This window comes from Tinamus guttatus, unplaced genomic scaffold, assembly GCF_059628265.1.
Source record: "Tinamus guttatus ecotype Peru unplaced genomic scaffold, ASM5962826v1 Tinamus_guttatus_pri_ptg000356l, whole genome shotgun sequence".
Taxonomy (NCBI): domain Eukaryota; kingdom Metazoa; phylum Chordata; class Aves; order Tinamiformes; family Tinamidae; genus Tinamus; species Tinamus guttatus.
The window spans coordinates 1,002,096-1,018,926 of NW_028288890.1; the positions used below are offsets into that span (position 1 = coordinate 1,002,096).

Below are 16,831 nucleotides of genomic sequence, written 5' to 3' on the forward strand. Positions count from 1 at the left end.
CTGCTGACATCGAAGTTAAAAAAATATCCCGTCGCCTCCATGGCTTTGCATTATTTTATATTCAGATGCTCTGACAGGATGGAAGTTGTCTTTTTCGAAGACGTTGCATTGCTGCAATCTTTCCCCCATTTTTGCTCAGCAAAAACCAAAGAGATTCACGACAGCAATCCAAAAGTGAAATCATTTGCTCATTATGGCTCCTAGTCTCTGTATTTCACCCTGCAATTTCCTAGCAGATATTACTCTCGAAAGACTTTGATGTCCTTTGATGAAAGAGTTACGCACTACAATTTGGGGAGCTTTAATTTAATAGTATTAATAATCCATTCCACCTAGTTTATGGAATACCTGTTTTAGAGAAATTTGCACTGAAGTTACAGCGGTACCTCAGTGTAACAACAGAAATAGTTGTATCCCCAATCCTTCCATGGCTATAGGTAAGATAATAATGAACTGATAGGAGGAGGGAAAAGCAGACAAAAGACAGTCAAAGAAGTAAAAACATTAATGCAATTCAAGGAAAAATGAATAAAAAAGAGACAGCATATGGTCTAAACTGGGACATAATGAACTTGTGTCTAACAGATGAAGCTGACAAAGGTATGAGAAAGGCTCCACATCATCACTTATGAATAACTTCCCACGCAAAACTGATGAAGCCTTAATGCTCTTGGTCGAGTCGATGACAAGACTGACAGTGATCTCTTCAGACACAGAATACAAAATTAATTCCTTGACTGGAAGCATTCTTGTATGAGATGCTTTCAGCACCAGAAAGGCTACTCCATGGCTACAAAAGAAAAACAGTCCCACTAGTACCTCTTTAATCCTTCCCCTTTGCAGAAAATATGATCCTGTTATTACGCAGTTGGGTTTCAGGATAAGATTATAAACAGATGTTCTTAATGTAAGAGACCTTTATTAGAAGAACATCCGTATTATAATAATCTCTTCATTGCTGTAAGACTTTGTATTCCTACAGAGATGCTTCAGAGTCCATACATTGGTCCATACATTTCTATTTATCAACAATCTCTGTTTACATCAAAGCTATGCTTATCAGATTGACAATTGCTACTTTCTATCAGAAAGCCTGTTTATATTTGTTTCTTATTCTATATAACTGCTCAAAACACAATATCAGCCATTACTCATTCTTTTTCAGTTTGTTTGGTTTTACTATAACATTAAATGCATTAAAAATCCCTCTCCAGCAGTTGCCAACAAGTGAAGTAGTTGGTTACAGAGCAGCAGAAGAAAGTCTTAGGTAAATATATTCTCTACCCATAATACTGTAATTAACCTTTTAGTAATTTTGTTAGGCGTTTTTATTACGCAACATTGAGGCAAACATAAGGGCGGAGAATATGTCTGCAAGAAAGACAAGCGAGTCTCTAAGGGAGGTCTCAGAGCAGAACAGAACGTAAATATGTGTATAAAACAACATATTTAATCACTGACCATGAAAAAGTCATTGTTCAATGAATTTTCAAGGTTAAAGCTGCTTTTATTTGAGAGCCTCGAGTAGTCAGGAGCAGTGCTACTTACCAGCTGTATTTCAACTGCTGTTACAGGCCTGTGGTTAAGCAACTGCAGCTTTTCTGCCCTGTTTAAAACAAAACAGAAAACACACTGAATTACTATATAATTTGAGGATCCACAAAAAAAAAAAAAAAAAAAGAGTCATGAGATGTTAAGTGCATTCCAGATAACTTATGGATAAAAAGCTCTTGCCAAGAATAATTTTGTCTGGCTTTGTTGTGTGGTCTCATACCTTAATTGCCATCATAATTTGGGTATTCTGAATATACTGTGGATCTGTCTAGATATACTGCTGTTGCCACCTATTGCCTAAGGTGGCAAAGCAGATCCCCTTTAATTCATTACTGCACGAGGACTATTTAACCTGCAGGTACTCGTTTAACCAAGGTACAGAAATGCTAAAGAGCTGTAAAAGGTCACAGAGTCTTGTGCTGTGGAAGCAACCTCAATAAGAGTTACCAAACCAAAGAAGTTAAAAATTAGCTGGAAAACACTCGGCCACATAAACTGACTGCAAACCACAGGGTTTAAGTCTGTCCTTTTCCCAGGTTGCTTGTGACTTGATTAACTGCACAGTCCCACCACAAAGTTGTGTAACCAGCAAGGTAAAAAAAAAAAAAAAAAAAAAAAAAGACAGCAACTGTCAAAAAAAACCTACTCCAGCTGCTCACGAGTGGCAAAGGTGCAATCACTTGGTGCAGGCTGCCTGGCAAGGAGCAATTCCTCATGCTACAGTAATTCAAACACTTCTCACCATCTGCCTGCACTCAAAGGCGGAAAGTGGCTCTGTGCATCCAGGCTGCAGTTCTGTGCCGTGCACTTCCCAGGATCAACTGCTCGGATTTTGGATACAAACTGGGCTGCATCTCTATTTTTTTATAGCTCAATTTCCATTCTCTCCTGCCTGCAAGGGCAGGGGGGAAGTCAGTAAAATTAGCCTGATATTGATATTTCTGCACAAAAACATCTTAATATTCAGAGAGACATCCTAGCACCAAAGAAGCCAGTGTTAAAGTTCCTAATAAAATCAGAACCACAATTCTGCATTTTTTTCTGGATACACTGTAGCCTAGCAGCTAATAGCTCTACTTTTTCCCCCTAAAATGATGGTATCTCGTATATCTCCCCTTTAAAATAGATATTTAAAATAGAGGTAGGAGGGGGAAAAAATCACAAACTTAAACACGTTTCTCCTTTTGGGGAGGAAAATGTGCTCAAATAAGCATTTATATGAAATTCAAACCAGAACATTTGAGCAATAGTTCTGCAGTCAAAAATGATTAATTTTCACCCCTATTGAAATACAAACCACACTAACAGCAAGGTCCCAAACAGCTTCTTAGGCCAGTAATATGTATTTCATTAACTCAGAAGCTCCAAACATTAACGCTGATCACATAATAGCAGGACAGCTAATGAACTGAGCTGGTCTTTGTGTTTCAGTGTAGAAAAACACACTAAAACGGGGCTGCTAGAGATGTAAGAAATGTTTAAAAGGGCATATGAAACACTAAAACAGTATTTTTTTAATAAAAGCACACAGCTACAATGCATTAAATATAGTCACTGAAGATTTTCCCTGCAAAACAGATACTTGGCATGTACTACAGTGTATAAAGGAAGTTAAACACACATTTTGGGGGAAAAAGCCCTTAATGGTTATGTTTGATTGATGCATCTCTTCTCCTAGCAGACATCTGTGGTGGAGCAGTATTTCATTATCGCACATAGAGCTAAAACGAAACCCCTCAGTTCACACACACTGTCTTGCAGCTTGTCATACAGCAGCAACCTACAACTGTGGTGAATTAAACCTAGAATTTAGTGCTACTCAGAGGACGTCGTTAAGGGATATTTAAATCGATTCTGAATAGTTTCTCCCCAATTCCTTGGAGCTGTGGGGGGTTTCAAATGAAAAACTTGGCAGCTTTCGGGAGAAAACAGACGCTGTAATTAACAGTACGGTGCTAACAGGTCACCGTCCATCTGGTCGAGGTGCTTTGGAGATACCATCTCTGTTGCTGTCGGCCTCCGACGCCGGCTGCCTTTGAAATCTAGCACCAGCCAACAGCTCCCAACGCTGCGAGGTGCTTCAGACCCCCAGAATCCACAGGCCTGAGCTTAGGGAATATTCACCATCCCCCAGGAAGCCTATGGCAAGTGCCCAGCTGCCCACATGTATGCGTGCACATGCATCAAGGGGCAGCAAATTTAATACTTCTGCAGGCAGCTGGACTGGGAATAAGACCCTTCATTTAACCCCTGAACACGCGAAATGAGCAGCAGCAGCATAAAATTTTCCTGGCTGATGCTTCCTGAAGGAAAAATCCAGCGCTACCAAAGGCCGGATGACCTAACGGGCCCCTTTTCACCTATAAGGGCTGCGATTCTACAGGAGGAGTGATGCAAATGGGAGCCCGTGAGATGCTGGGTTCAAACAGCTGCTCTGCTGATACAAAGCAGTGGGTTTAGTTAGATGGGAAGGTTTGGAGAGGTCTATTCAGGGTCCTTAAGGATAGAAACGGGCTCCAGGCAATGACACACAGCTCAGTGTTTGCAGGCCTGGCCCGCTAGCATTAAAACAAAATCCTAAACAGGAAAAAAAAAATGTCAATTGCTCCACCTGGCCCCTGAGTCACTTTGCTGCCATTTCCGTAAATTGTCGGAAAATGATTCTAATCCGGATTTTCAACTTTAGAAGATAAGCTTACAATTAAATGTGGCATTAGAGAAATAAAAAATAACTGACACCAGGAAAATTCCAAGAAATCCTCCCATATACCAATTTAACACATAAAAGCTTTCTATAATTCCAAGTCTTTCAGAATTTATATTTACTTAAATTTGACCTATTGTTTACCCTCTGCATTTCAAAGTTATAGAAGCGTATAAGGAATTAGGCCTTGAAAATACAGAAAAATAAGCCTTCATTATAAACAACCACAAAACTGCCCAACACATCTTCTGGAAAAGCAAATGCCAACATTTTGGGCACCATCCTACCCTTTTAATTTTCTTTCCTACTTCTGCAGAACCATGGCAGATCATTTTTCTCAGGTTTCAGGAGAAGGCTGCAGGGAAGTGATGTCTGGCACATGGATGAACGCCAACAACCGCAACAGATGCTGATCCCACATGCACCTGTAAGGGGAGTTTTGTGGGAGAAGAGAGAAGATGCTGCTACCTGAACATCAGAATTTGCCCTTACAAGCAGAGCCATGAACTTGCTCCTTAAGGTAAAAGTGCCTACATACATGTCTTAGAGCAAATATTTTAATAGGGGTTTCAAGGTTTTCTCTAAGAAACACCAATGACTAAACCGGTTCGCAGAATTAGCTTCGTTACCCAGATAACTTTGTTTGCTTCGGTTTGCAAGAACACAGGATGACAGCCAAAGCAGCGCAAAGCGGTGAATGTGCCTCCGCTCTCTCGTCACTTTATAGCTATTTATTTAGCACCTTGATCCTTACAACAGCACCTACACCATTAAGAGCACTGCTGAATGTAAAAGCAAGCTGAGGTCACCGCTGTTGGCTGCCTCGCTGTCAGAAAGATGAAGTATTTACAGATGCTGCTGTAACGAGCCATGAAAGGGGCAGAAACAAGAACCTGAATATTGACTAGACAAAAGTCCTTTCAGCCCAGAACTAAAATTGAGAGCAGGAGACGTAAGGAATCAAAGAAAAAAAAAGTCAAAGCGTGTAAAAATGTATCAAAAGACACCTCTACCACACACAAAAGCATAAATCCTCCCGGAGCTGGGGAAAAAATATTCGACAACAACATTTCAAAGCATCGGGCCAATTCATCTGAATAAATGTATGACAGATTCAGTGCTTTTTCCTCTAGAGCGAGGGAACAGGCAGGTTTGGCGCCTGCAGCACTTGCCCGAGCTGCAGGAGCTGCAGTTTTAATCCTGGCTTTCCATGTTATTTGCTCTACGGTCCCTGGCCAAGCACAACATGTCTGTGCCTCAGTTTCCAGACGCCTGCAACAGACATAAGGTCTGCAGCTCTCCCAGCAGAGCTACAAGGATATTTGCTTGTAAAACACTTACCCTCTTACACAAAAACTCACAGCAAATTATCAGAATCAAACACTCAGAGCCACATCACGCTTGTGCTAAAGAACAGGCATCTAGCTTATCCAGAGCTGTTTTAGAACAGATAAGGTCCATCTTGTTTATTAAGAAGAGTTTATTGGTAGAGCTGACTACAACAGAAGACAATTATAGATCTCTACTAAAATAATCAATTAGCAAAACTGTTCATCTTTCCTGAAGAAAAGAATTACAGGACAAAGCAGAAAAGGTCACCTCAGAGACATTCTGCTTTATAAGCCATTAACATCATTATAAATTATTAGGGAGTATGTAGAAGTTTTAGAGTCAGGACAAACTGATCTCAAGAACATTATTTCTGCAAAGGCAGTATCAGTCAGAATATTCGGAATGAGAAGGAATTTGCAAGTAGGTCATTAAAATGTGTTATCTGAAAAATGTCATGCCAGTTTTTGATCTGCAAAGCTCCCTGCTGGAAAAAATGACTACAAAACAACAAAAATGAATTAGCAGCAGGATGCCAAAGCCACATAAATGACTTCTGTCAGCTGAAGATGTCCAAGGAGAGCTGTAGAGTGCCAGAAATTGTAAACACTAATTCACACTGAAAAAACAGCAACCTTTTGACATGTTAACATTATGTGTTTATGATTTAACCAATGCAATTGAGCAGAGAAAGGACCGACTATTCCCTAAATGTCATCTGCAAAGTTGTACCCAGACAGTCACCTGCTGATCAATTTTAGGATCATCCCGAAAATGTAATTTGTTTTATTTTGGCAAAAGATTTCAAGGTGACAAAGGGATAGCTGGGGGCAAATGAGGTCATGTGAACAAATATGTTGATACTGGTACAGGTACACTAGATACCAGCATTGCTAAATACTTTTCCTTCTACCGGTGAGAGTAATATTTTACCTTTTATCTTTTGTTTAGTAAATATGCAGCTGCCAAGATTATTTAGGAAATACCAAGCATGCATGCGTGCAAGATAGAACATCTGCTTAGTGGGGAGGTCAATGCCAGCAGCTCTCCCCCTGCCTGAACCAAGACCTTTGCTCCCAGGACGTGATCTGAGACCAGCCCAGGGGACCCTTTTGATGCTTTGCACCAGACTCTTCTCCCCAGTTAGTTTCTGACCTTTCCTGCTCCAAAGGAATGGAGGCACTAGAAGGGTTCTTCTGGCATCCCTTTGAAGCGAGCACTCACCAAACAGCTTGGAAGTTCAATTTTGCAATAGAAAACTGGAATTCTTAGCCCAGCACTGGCAGGGAGCAGCCTCTCTCTGCAGGGAACGCGCACTGCAGCCCCTCCATTGACTTTTGCTCACGTCGATACGAAAGCTTCACTGCTAGAATCAGTCTGCTTCTAGAATTTCTTAATATTGTGTACAGAAATCAGAACCCAAATACTCACAAGTCCATTGGAAGTAAGCTTCAGAGAAAGCGAATCCTGCAAGCCTGAACTGGTTTCTATCTGCATCAGTGCGGCCTGCACTATTTCATACAGACACAGACATGATGAGTCTGGACTTTGTTCATGCTTCATTACATCTAAAACACGTAAGGAACTTGCTCCTGTTCAAATGATTCCACCTTAAATCCTTCTACAGAATGCATGCTCACACTCCTGCTCACTAAAGAGACAGGATAACTATCCTAGTTATCTAAGCAGAAGATGAAGAATGTTTTCAGGATAACTGACCTCAAAAGGTGCCTCATTTGCTACTTGGGTTTTTTGGCTTCTTTAAATTTTGGACTGACTGCATTTTAGTAATACTGATTGAAACACTAAAGCTGTTGGTTCTAGAGATGAATAAATACAAAAATAACATGAGTGACAGCAGAGAGCCATTTTCTCACCCTCCACAAAGAAAAATAAATAATTAAAAAAGCAAGATGACACTAATCAGAGTTAATTACCTGTATGCAGACTTTGCAGGCTCCCACAAAGGCGATCACTGCTGCTTGGCTGAGCAGAGCCTCCCCTCTCTGGGCCACATCCAAAGCGGCTGGGACACAGCCAGTGCCAAGCTCTGCATTTCCAGCTGAGGGAGGATGGAGACAGAGCTGCCTTTGGGACACACAAAGCCCAGCTTGCAGGCAGCAAAAACGCAGTTTTGGGAGAAGAAAATCAAACTGAGGTTGTGATTTGAGGGAAGAGTGTATATTTTAGGAGGTGGGGATGTTGGGCTTCTCCACATTCAAGGTCACAAAAACACTGTCCTAGAACACAAAAATTGCTTCTTGTGCGCAGTATCACTGAGTATTTGAGCAGACAGAATTGCTGTAGTGCATCTGCAGATGCTAAGAAAAAGTCTGAAACATTTTTGACTGTGTAGAGGCAGATTTATCCTCAGCACACATGCTTTTTAGCTGCTGGGAAAATTCTAAAACAACAACAGTGTGTGCAACACTATTTTATTACTAGCTAAAAGTATTTAAGAATGAAATTCTAGGATCTTGAGTCGAACGACACAACCTGTATAAAACCTTCTCTGAAACAGGACCTGGCAGGAACGGTTCAAGGTGGTCTGAAGAAACGTATTGGGCAGTATTCGTAGCACGTGTTTCCTCTGAAGTTCAGCGAAGGAACAGTTGTCCAGAATTAATTCTGAAGGCTGATAATGGTACATGAACCCAAAAAGTTGTGGAAATGCTGCTATATATCAAAGGATTAATTTCAAATCCTTTGACTGAGTGGGAAACACAGTGGTCGTTTTCAAGACAGTATTAAATAGGGTTGCTATAGGAGTACCAGCCTCCTTTGGCTGTAGGATATACACTTCTAAAGCTTGGGAGGAGACAAAAATTACCAACTAAGTAATTGAGTCTTTGTTATTGTAGAGGTTTACCTTTGTTGTAGCTTTTGGCAGTAAAAAGGGAAAATACTTTCTAAAAGTACTATTGATTTTCAACTCAGTAATTCCTTGAGCATGTTGACTTAAAGGCAATGTTTATATCCATATTTCAAAATTTAAATACTATGCAGTGATTGAAAATGTGATTATTCTCGAACTAGATCTAACCTAGTAAGAGGAAGAAATACAAGGAGAGCCAACTTACATATAACCACAATTACAAAGCATCAGCTTAATAAACATTCTTTTCATGGGATGCACCAGCTTGCAAAATATTAAGCCATTCCAGAGGACTAAAGCTGGAAAAAAATCAGCCACTTGCAGCATTCTGTATTTCCAAGTACAACATGGCTCGCTGTACTGAAGCTTTAGCCAAAGCTTGAGGCCTCAACAAGGTAATAATAAAATCCCCTGTGATGTCAGTTCAGAGCCTTTTCATTAAAAAAAAAAAAAAAAAAAAAAAAAACTCTGTTCCACAGATTCAATTTTACTGAAATACTAATGACTAGGAAAAAAAAAAATTCTGTGCTTTGCCATAGTTCGACTATATCAGGGAAATGGAATAAAAGCTTAGATGGCTTTAAAATTGCTCCATTTAGCAAAACAGCTGGCTGAAACTGAAAAATACAAGCTGTTTTTACACATTAGTAATCACTATTTTTTATCTTTTCTAGGAAAAAGGACTTTTTTTTCTACCCAGAAAGTTTGACATACACTAGCACGACCTAGCGCTTGGGAGCCGCAATGACATGCTGCCAGGAAAGGGAGCTCAACATCCATCCATCATTTATTTATTATTTTTACACATAGCTGCAAATTCCCCTATGTTAAAAGCCTTGAACTGGTGACCTGTTTTCAAAGTCTTAGTACTAGAAAATAAGGTAAGCCTAATTAGTAGCACAAACACTGCTTAATGGTTTTCTCCTCAATTAGATGCAGAAAGATAACAAGGAATTTAACCTGCAAAGGGAGCAGCATAAATGCTTGTGGTTTAGCCCAGCAGTGCCTTTTAACCAGAGTCTCTACTCCACTTGCTAAGAGAAAATAGAAATTGCTGGTAGTGGAGTTCTAGGCACTCACTGCTTAGACAGAAGAATTTGTTTATACGGTGGAAGAAGATAACGGAACCCTATGTGCGTGAAATTATTTAGAGTTATTTAAAAGGTCAATCAAATGGTATTTAAAAGTACAGTTTGCTCTTAAATCATGCAACTGCAGAAGTTCAAATAATCAGACCCACCACAACCGAGTTCACACTTTCACAAACATAGCAGCAACCCCCAGTAAGAGAACACACACTAAGCAAATGATACCTTTATCTTACTTTAGCCAATACTAAATCATCTTCCACGTATCTCGCATCAAATCAGTTATCTTTGAAAAACTGTTCGTAACACAGACAGCATGTGAGCAGCTAAGACTATGCTCCAAATGTCTCACTCGACATGGAAGTAGCAAAGACTCTGGAGTTCATTATTCTCCATGGGAGGAAAAGTTATTGCACTGAAAAGATCCGTTAAGCAAGTTCTGTAGGGCAAATGTCACAGCTTCTTCCCTTTCAAAGAGAAAGAAAGTGTTGCACCAGCTAACCAGAATGAAACCCCGAGTGGACCCTTTCATACAGACATCACCTCCACCCCCCAGAATGGAACGATTAAAACCTTCAGTTATCCTATTTATTTAAAAGTAGAGGAGTGTTGAAATGATCTTGGTTATGAACCAAAGGGTAATTCAAGAGTTCTTTGGAGGCAATCATGTTTAACATAAAACGTATTATATGGTAGTTGCACACCACATGCTTTCTGGGTTTTGGTGAGAAGTGGCTGCCAGATGGCTCCGATACCTCTAGCTTGGAGTGGCTGAGTGGAAAAGATTAGAGGAAACAAGAAGTGCCAAGATCATTCTAAACAATTCTGGTTCTTATTTTGTAAAGTTCATGGCAAGCACAGGGTTGGCAAGTTCTTTTTCTTTTCTTTAGCTAGGAGTAAAGTTGCAAAAGAGGCTGAAGTGATGAAGTTATCACAGTCCAATCTGAGTTCTAACAGGCCATAAATGCTGTTTATTTTTTTAATTTAAACTACTGGCTCGCTCTTCATTCTCATCCTTCTGTCATTACACAGTTACAAATTACTTGGAAGTAATTCTCTTATTTACAGATCTTGCTCAGAGAAAACAACAGAAGATGACAACTAAAAGCAAAGGAACTTTCTGGCACCCATATAGAGATGCCTGAATAGTCCAAAAGCTCATTTAAAGTTTGTAAGAATTTCATCCCACTATCAGAGCTCACAAACAGGACTAGGGCAGGTGAATATTTGGGTAGAAAACCTTCTCCAAGAGACCTAGGCAAGGCAGGAGACCTTGTGGCTGGAATTCTCTTCCTTTCTGGCCCCATGTCATTTAGTGCTTCGCTCTGAGACTGACCATGCTGCTATCAGAAGCAGTCAAGGTATCTCACACACAATAGCAGAGCTCCCACAACTTTCTACAAGAGCATCAGTGTTAACTCTGAGCTCCTGGACTAATTCTCAGTAATTCTATCAGGAGGCATTTCAGAAATGGGACTTAGAAGAAAAAGCTCTTTGACTTCTGAAAAAAATCCCACTCTGTCTTTTTAACTTCCTCCTGTTTTGCTGTGATGCAGCATTTCTCTGTTGCTTTCCTAAGCCATTGTCCTGCATGTCCTGAGCAAGCTTATTTCACCTCAATGATACATATAGTACCAGAAATCTGATATGCTTGCTATGAATTTTAAGATACCCTTTTCATTTCTATACTATCACTCCAGTTTAAGTGTGGGGAAATGCTCTGCTTACTAAAGACCTCTGTGTCAAAAAAAATAAATAAAATAATGATAGCCTGCCTGTTATATAAATTAGTAGTATCTTGCTGTGTAAGATGAGCTCTATGAGGACTAAACACTGACATACTGACCCGGCAATTTCAGTTCTATAAAAGAAGGTAGTACAAGCAAAGTTACAATACTCATGACAAAGCTTCCAAGCAACACTCCGAAGTCAGCAATGAGAGCAACGCTGGAATCAGAGCTGCTAATGCGCAGGGGATGCTCTGACAAATATCTTTAGAGTGCTGGCATGATAAAAAGACACTGAAACAGCTGAGTGAACCTGTTTTCTGCTCAAATTACTATGCTTTTGGGCAGGCTAAACACTCGCCTTGTAACACTGCACTCTCCAGATGCTCTCAACTTGCATTTCTTCTTTTGTGAGGCAACTAAAGCAGTAAAAGGCTCCTTCCTAGAGCATGAACTCCTTCGAGAAGCAGCAGAGAGGAAAAATGCAGCCAGTGTCTCTATGGCATAGACTGTCCCTTCATGGTGAAGAGGGAGCCATTCAGGAGCAACCAAGTCTTTGCACTTTCTGCTTTAAATGCCCCCTTTCACAAAAAGATGACTGATTAAAGCTATCTGAAGAAGGACACACTGATTCAATTACATTTGGTCTCATTGTTTCTGACAGATTCATTCACACTCTGAAGAGAGGTTTGAAAGGATCGTGTGTTTGAAGCCCTGTAAATGTGCATTTATACCACTGACAAAGAGGGAAAAAAATAAAAAATAAATAAAAAAGCCCTTTAAAGACCTTTGAATCTTCTTGTAACTGCAAAAGAAAATAGTCAGATTTTCTATTCAGGACTTCCTAAAATAAGAATAGCCTCTAGTTTAGCTTTCCTGGAAGCTGAAAAAAAATATCTGATACCTGAATATACTGTGTCAATCAAGCAATGTACACCTCTTCGAAATCCTAGGGGATTGCAGGGAGTGGCATTGGATAAAGACCACACACACAAAAGACGAAAACCTCTAGTTTGCTGAACACTAGTTAAAGTGAGATGATGTGAAGCAGTTGTGGTTCACAGAGCCATGTAAAACTTAGCTGTGGAAGAACATTCACTTATATCCTTACAATATATAGTTATCTTCTTCCACTTCTAGGAACAAGTACATTTTTTGCTTAAGAAATTTCATAAAAATGAGAAAGGTGATAATAAATTCAGGTTGTTCTCATCTCAGTTCTCTCACACTATTCAAAAGTCATCTGCATCTTATACTGTTCTTCCTCATAAAGCACTTCATAAGTTCTACTTTGTGCTTGTACCATGTATACTGACAAGAATTTGTTTGAGAAATACACTGGCAAGCACAGGTCTATTTAAGTAAATATTCACACATGTAGGTGTTAGCATGAGTGCAGGGAAGGACATTTGGATGAGCATATTTACAGTGTGGGAAATAACTTGAATATGTTAATACATTAATCAAAACCAGATTATCATATTGTACATATGGTGTTTTTTTTTTTTTAATATTCCCATGAATGTATATTTTTATTTAAAGCCTCATCTCTACTTACTTGGTTAGCTTATGGCCTTTCATTGTTGTGAGGAAATCTCTTACGGTCTCAGGACTCTGGTATCTGCATGGTGTTTTTGATATGTACTTCAGCGTCTGCAGGAGGAAGGTATACATTACTTCACACCTATTATTGGCCTCATTTGGTGTCTATGAAACAAATTCTTTTTTGGAAGTTCTCTTTGGGACTAGTCAGAAAGATCTGCAGTCAATTTAGAGTATTTATTCACCCTGAAAACATCATCTTCTGCCACGTTTTGATGAATTCAGTATCAAGAATACTTTCACTGGCAGCTCATCGATATCTTCAAGCTGCCCAGCACTAGCAAGGATTTTCCAACATCTGTCTGTTCTTGTTTCTTAGAAACATTATTTGACAACACTTTCCTAATTTCATAGAGGAAGTTTAAGTAGGTTGCCATTAAAAATCTGCAAGAAAATTGTCATATTTTACTCAGAAATCTTTATCTGACTTGAGACAACTTCTTTGCTCCATTTTTTACATACAGCCCAGCTAACCTTCACAGCAGATGCTATATTTGCTTTTTTTAAAACACAACACTGAGTAGACAGATAAGAAATATATCAACTAATTTGAGCCGATTTAAAAAATGTGCCTATAGACCTCTACTAAAAGAAAAACAAATTCCACTCTTTTCATTGGTAGTAGCTTAAGAACTTTTCTGAATGTTGCTTAAATTAGACACCAAAATGAAGAAAATAGTGTTAGAAAGATAAATAATAACCCTTAGAAATAAGAGCTGGAAAAGTTACAGAAATATTTACATTCGTGTCTGCATTGTACGTATCAGCAATTGCAGGATTTGTAAGAGTAGTGACATTATCTGAATTAGGGAATAAAATCTTCTCTTAATCCTGCATAGCTTGTATACATTAAGATTTAAAGATATTTTTTACAGCAGATGAACAATGCAGGATCTAGAGCAGAAGCATGAAGAAGACACAAATGTGCACTATGATGCTATATGCACAGATAATTCAATGCATAACATGTAGAGGGTCATCTTCTACATATATAGTTACTCTCAAAAAAGCTTTAAAGCAAGTATCTGAAAAGTCAGAAGTCAAAAAAGCTACACCAGTATTTAAAGAAGAGAAAATAATTTGATGCTGGGAAAAAATAATCTGCAAGACTCTCTTAGGATATGGCAACTAAGAAAATACAGAATATATTTCCAGTATATTTCCATTAAAATATATTTTCATTTTAAAAGACGAAGTAAATGAAAACAGACTTCAACAACACAGGATGGTTCACCCTACTTGATACAGATCAGATGAAATATGTATCACTGGCATTCTTAATGACCAGGTTTATGCAGCTATATACTTAAAATATAAAAAGTTATCTAATAACTATGCCTCTGCTAAGTTCTCATTGACCTTTTCAGATAAAGTAGTATTACTATTTACCAATAATGACTGAAATAAAAATTACTGCACTAAAAATATGATGGTTTTAATTACTTTATGGGAGTCATTTCTGTTACAGGTTGCCTTTTTCTGCAATTTCAAGCCAATTAAAGTGCCAGATATATCAAAATATGGCTCCACTTCAGTAAGCTTCATCTAGTCGTTCCAGTACGAGTGGATACATGCCTGAATGAGGCTTGTGAAAACATCCTCAATATGAGCAATACAACTTAAGTTCAAATTCCTGTTCTCTTCCAGTAATATAAGAAATATAGAGGAAAAAGTGTCTAGATTTTTCACTAACGTTATTCCCTGTACAAAAAGAGCACCCCATTGGCATTTAATATGCCGCAATACAATAAGAGAGTTAAAATTTTAAGGTGCATTCTGATATAAAAATACTTACAGGGTCTTCCACAGCTGTTTCAAAGAAGTAGAGGAATAGACTGCCAGTCTCCATAAAGATTTAAACTAGATTTTTGGTAAGCCTCTATTTTGCTGGATCTGAGTTTTAGGAATTACAGCTCCATACCTTTTCAAACAAAGCCAGAACTAAAATAAAAACAAAGCCTAGGCCAAATCTTATTCACATGAGTAGTTTCCCTGATCAATGGGATTACTCATGCAAGCAAGACAAACTGCATTCAGCTTCCTGCCAGTCATGGGGACACTCATGTAATTCTCAGACATGGACACAAGAGGTCGGATCACTATTGTCTTCTGAAACTAACTTGAGATCTTAAAAATGTTGATTTCTGTATTTTTTTTCAGCTCTTCCTAGCAACAGATAACATTTATTGCTGGACTGGTGTCCAAATGATGTTGATATCATAGTGGGATAAAGCACTGCCAACCTTCAAACAAAGAAAACAAAAATTCCCCACAGCTAAAATAGCTGGGTTTTTTGGTGTGCAACAGATTTTAATAAGAGCAAAATTTTGTCCTCAGTTAAAACTGCTCACCTCAACCCTGTGGCTTTGCAACAGTTAGCCAGTAGATTCCCACTCCAGTTCTTTGGATAAGACAGTTTTATTCTAACAGTACAGCCAGTGCTGTTGTAGGATGGACCCACTTTTGTCACATGGGACCCAGTACTGCACTGCTCCGTGTTCCCACCGGAAGGAAATACTGGGAGAAACAAGGAGATACGGCGTGATCAGCACAGATCCACAGAGCTGGCTAGTCCACGCTCTGTCCCACGCACAAGGGACAGAAAATGAAACCAGGGCTGATCCTGGAAATGCTAAAGCTCTGATACCGTGGCACATTACAGCTGAGTGAATAAACCACCCTGACTCAGCTGTCTCTGCAGGGAACGAGCACTTATGGCACAGTTAGCCTGATAAAGTGGCCACGGATAATGAAAATTGACCCCTCCCTAAAATATATATATTTGCTGTACTTGTCAATGGGATAAATATGATCCACAGTGATTAATATGAACATCTTGAGATGAGAATTACTTTGCTTGTGCTAACTTGCAAAGGAGATTCACAGTTGTACTCACTTCATACATGATTGTGTTGAGGTTCTGCTGGCCAGAGCTCTGCTTGTTCTTTCCGCTCTCTTTGCGCTGCTGCTTAAGATCAGTAAGTAACTGGTACACCTGGGGAAGGTGTTAAAAAAGTAAATAAATAAATGAGTAAATAGAAAGAGGACTTAGTTTTATGAAAATAAGTATTTTGAAGAGCAATTAAAAACATGCCTCAACAGCATAGCTGATTTTGCAGTAAATGATCTCTGCAATGCTTCCTATTTTCTCTGTATATGTTTTTAACGGACATTTAATACTAGCATGGCCTAAGCAAGACGTGTCTGTCCAAGTATCTCATCAAAACTCATCTAATATCTGCCCGATGAGTGTGCTCTGCTGTATGCACAGATGCGGCTCAAGATAAAAAAAAAAAATCTCAAGACTTATTTCTGAATTACAATAAAACAGCTGTGCAATTTTCAAATCTCAGCAATAAAAAAAAAACTAAGCAAGAGCGCTTAAGTTATTGAAACTATTTTAAAAATGATGATGATTGTAAACAAAACACTGAAATCTTTTCATTATCCACGTCAGCAGCTCACTGTACATCCTTGGCTCCTGCTAATATTTAAAATTAACACAGTTAATTGCAGATGTGCAAACTGCCTCACCCTTGCTATAGTCTAATCTTCTCTGGAAACACCCCAAAAGCTTTAAAAAAACACTACCAAGCAACCAAGGGTGTGCAACTGCATATCCAGCAGCACTGGTGTTAATATAACTATGCACTGATGTGTTGGAGGCTCTTGGTAATTCTGCAGATTGCAAAGTTCAAGTTAAACATGAAACACTGATTCTGAGAGCAGTTACCTCTGCTGCGTGATTTTTTTTGCAAGAAATTTTATCTGCAGCATTGAAGAGACTCCAGTGATTTGCAGATCACTTATTTGGTGGTATATTGGTTTGTCATAAGACAAAATTAAAAAAAAAAAAAAGGCATTTTAGACACTGCTATCTGGTTACAGGACTGATAACTTTCAGGATTTGCATGTGAGGCATCAGAAGTCAGAGCAACAGTTAAGTCTAGGG

The 16,831-nt window shown here is 38.9% G+C and overlaps 1 protein-coding gene across 3 annotated transcripts in view; it reads right to left on the minus strand.

Moving 5' to 3' along the window:
- CRCP (CGRP receptor component) overlaps window positions 1-16,831 on the minus strand; it is a 28,638-nt gene that overhangs the window by 8,916 nt on the left and 2,891 nt on the right. For all 3 annotated transcript variants that reach the window (XM_088530049.1, XM_088530050.1, XM_088530051.1), the window contains exons 3-5: window positions 15,776-15,874; window positions 12,836-12,930; window positions 1,549-1,606 (exon numbers count right to left, since the gene is read on the minus strand). In XM_088530049.1, coding sequence (XP_088386175.1) covers window positions 1,549-1,606; window positions 12,836-12,930; window positions 15,776-15,874 — 252 coding nt within the window. The remainder of the gene's footprint in view (window positions 1-1,548; window positions 1,607-12,835; window positions 12,931-15,775; window positions 15,875-16,831) is intronic.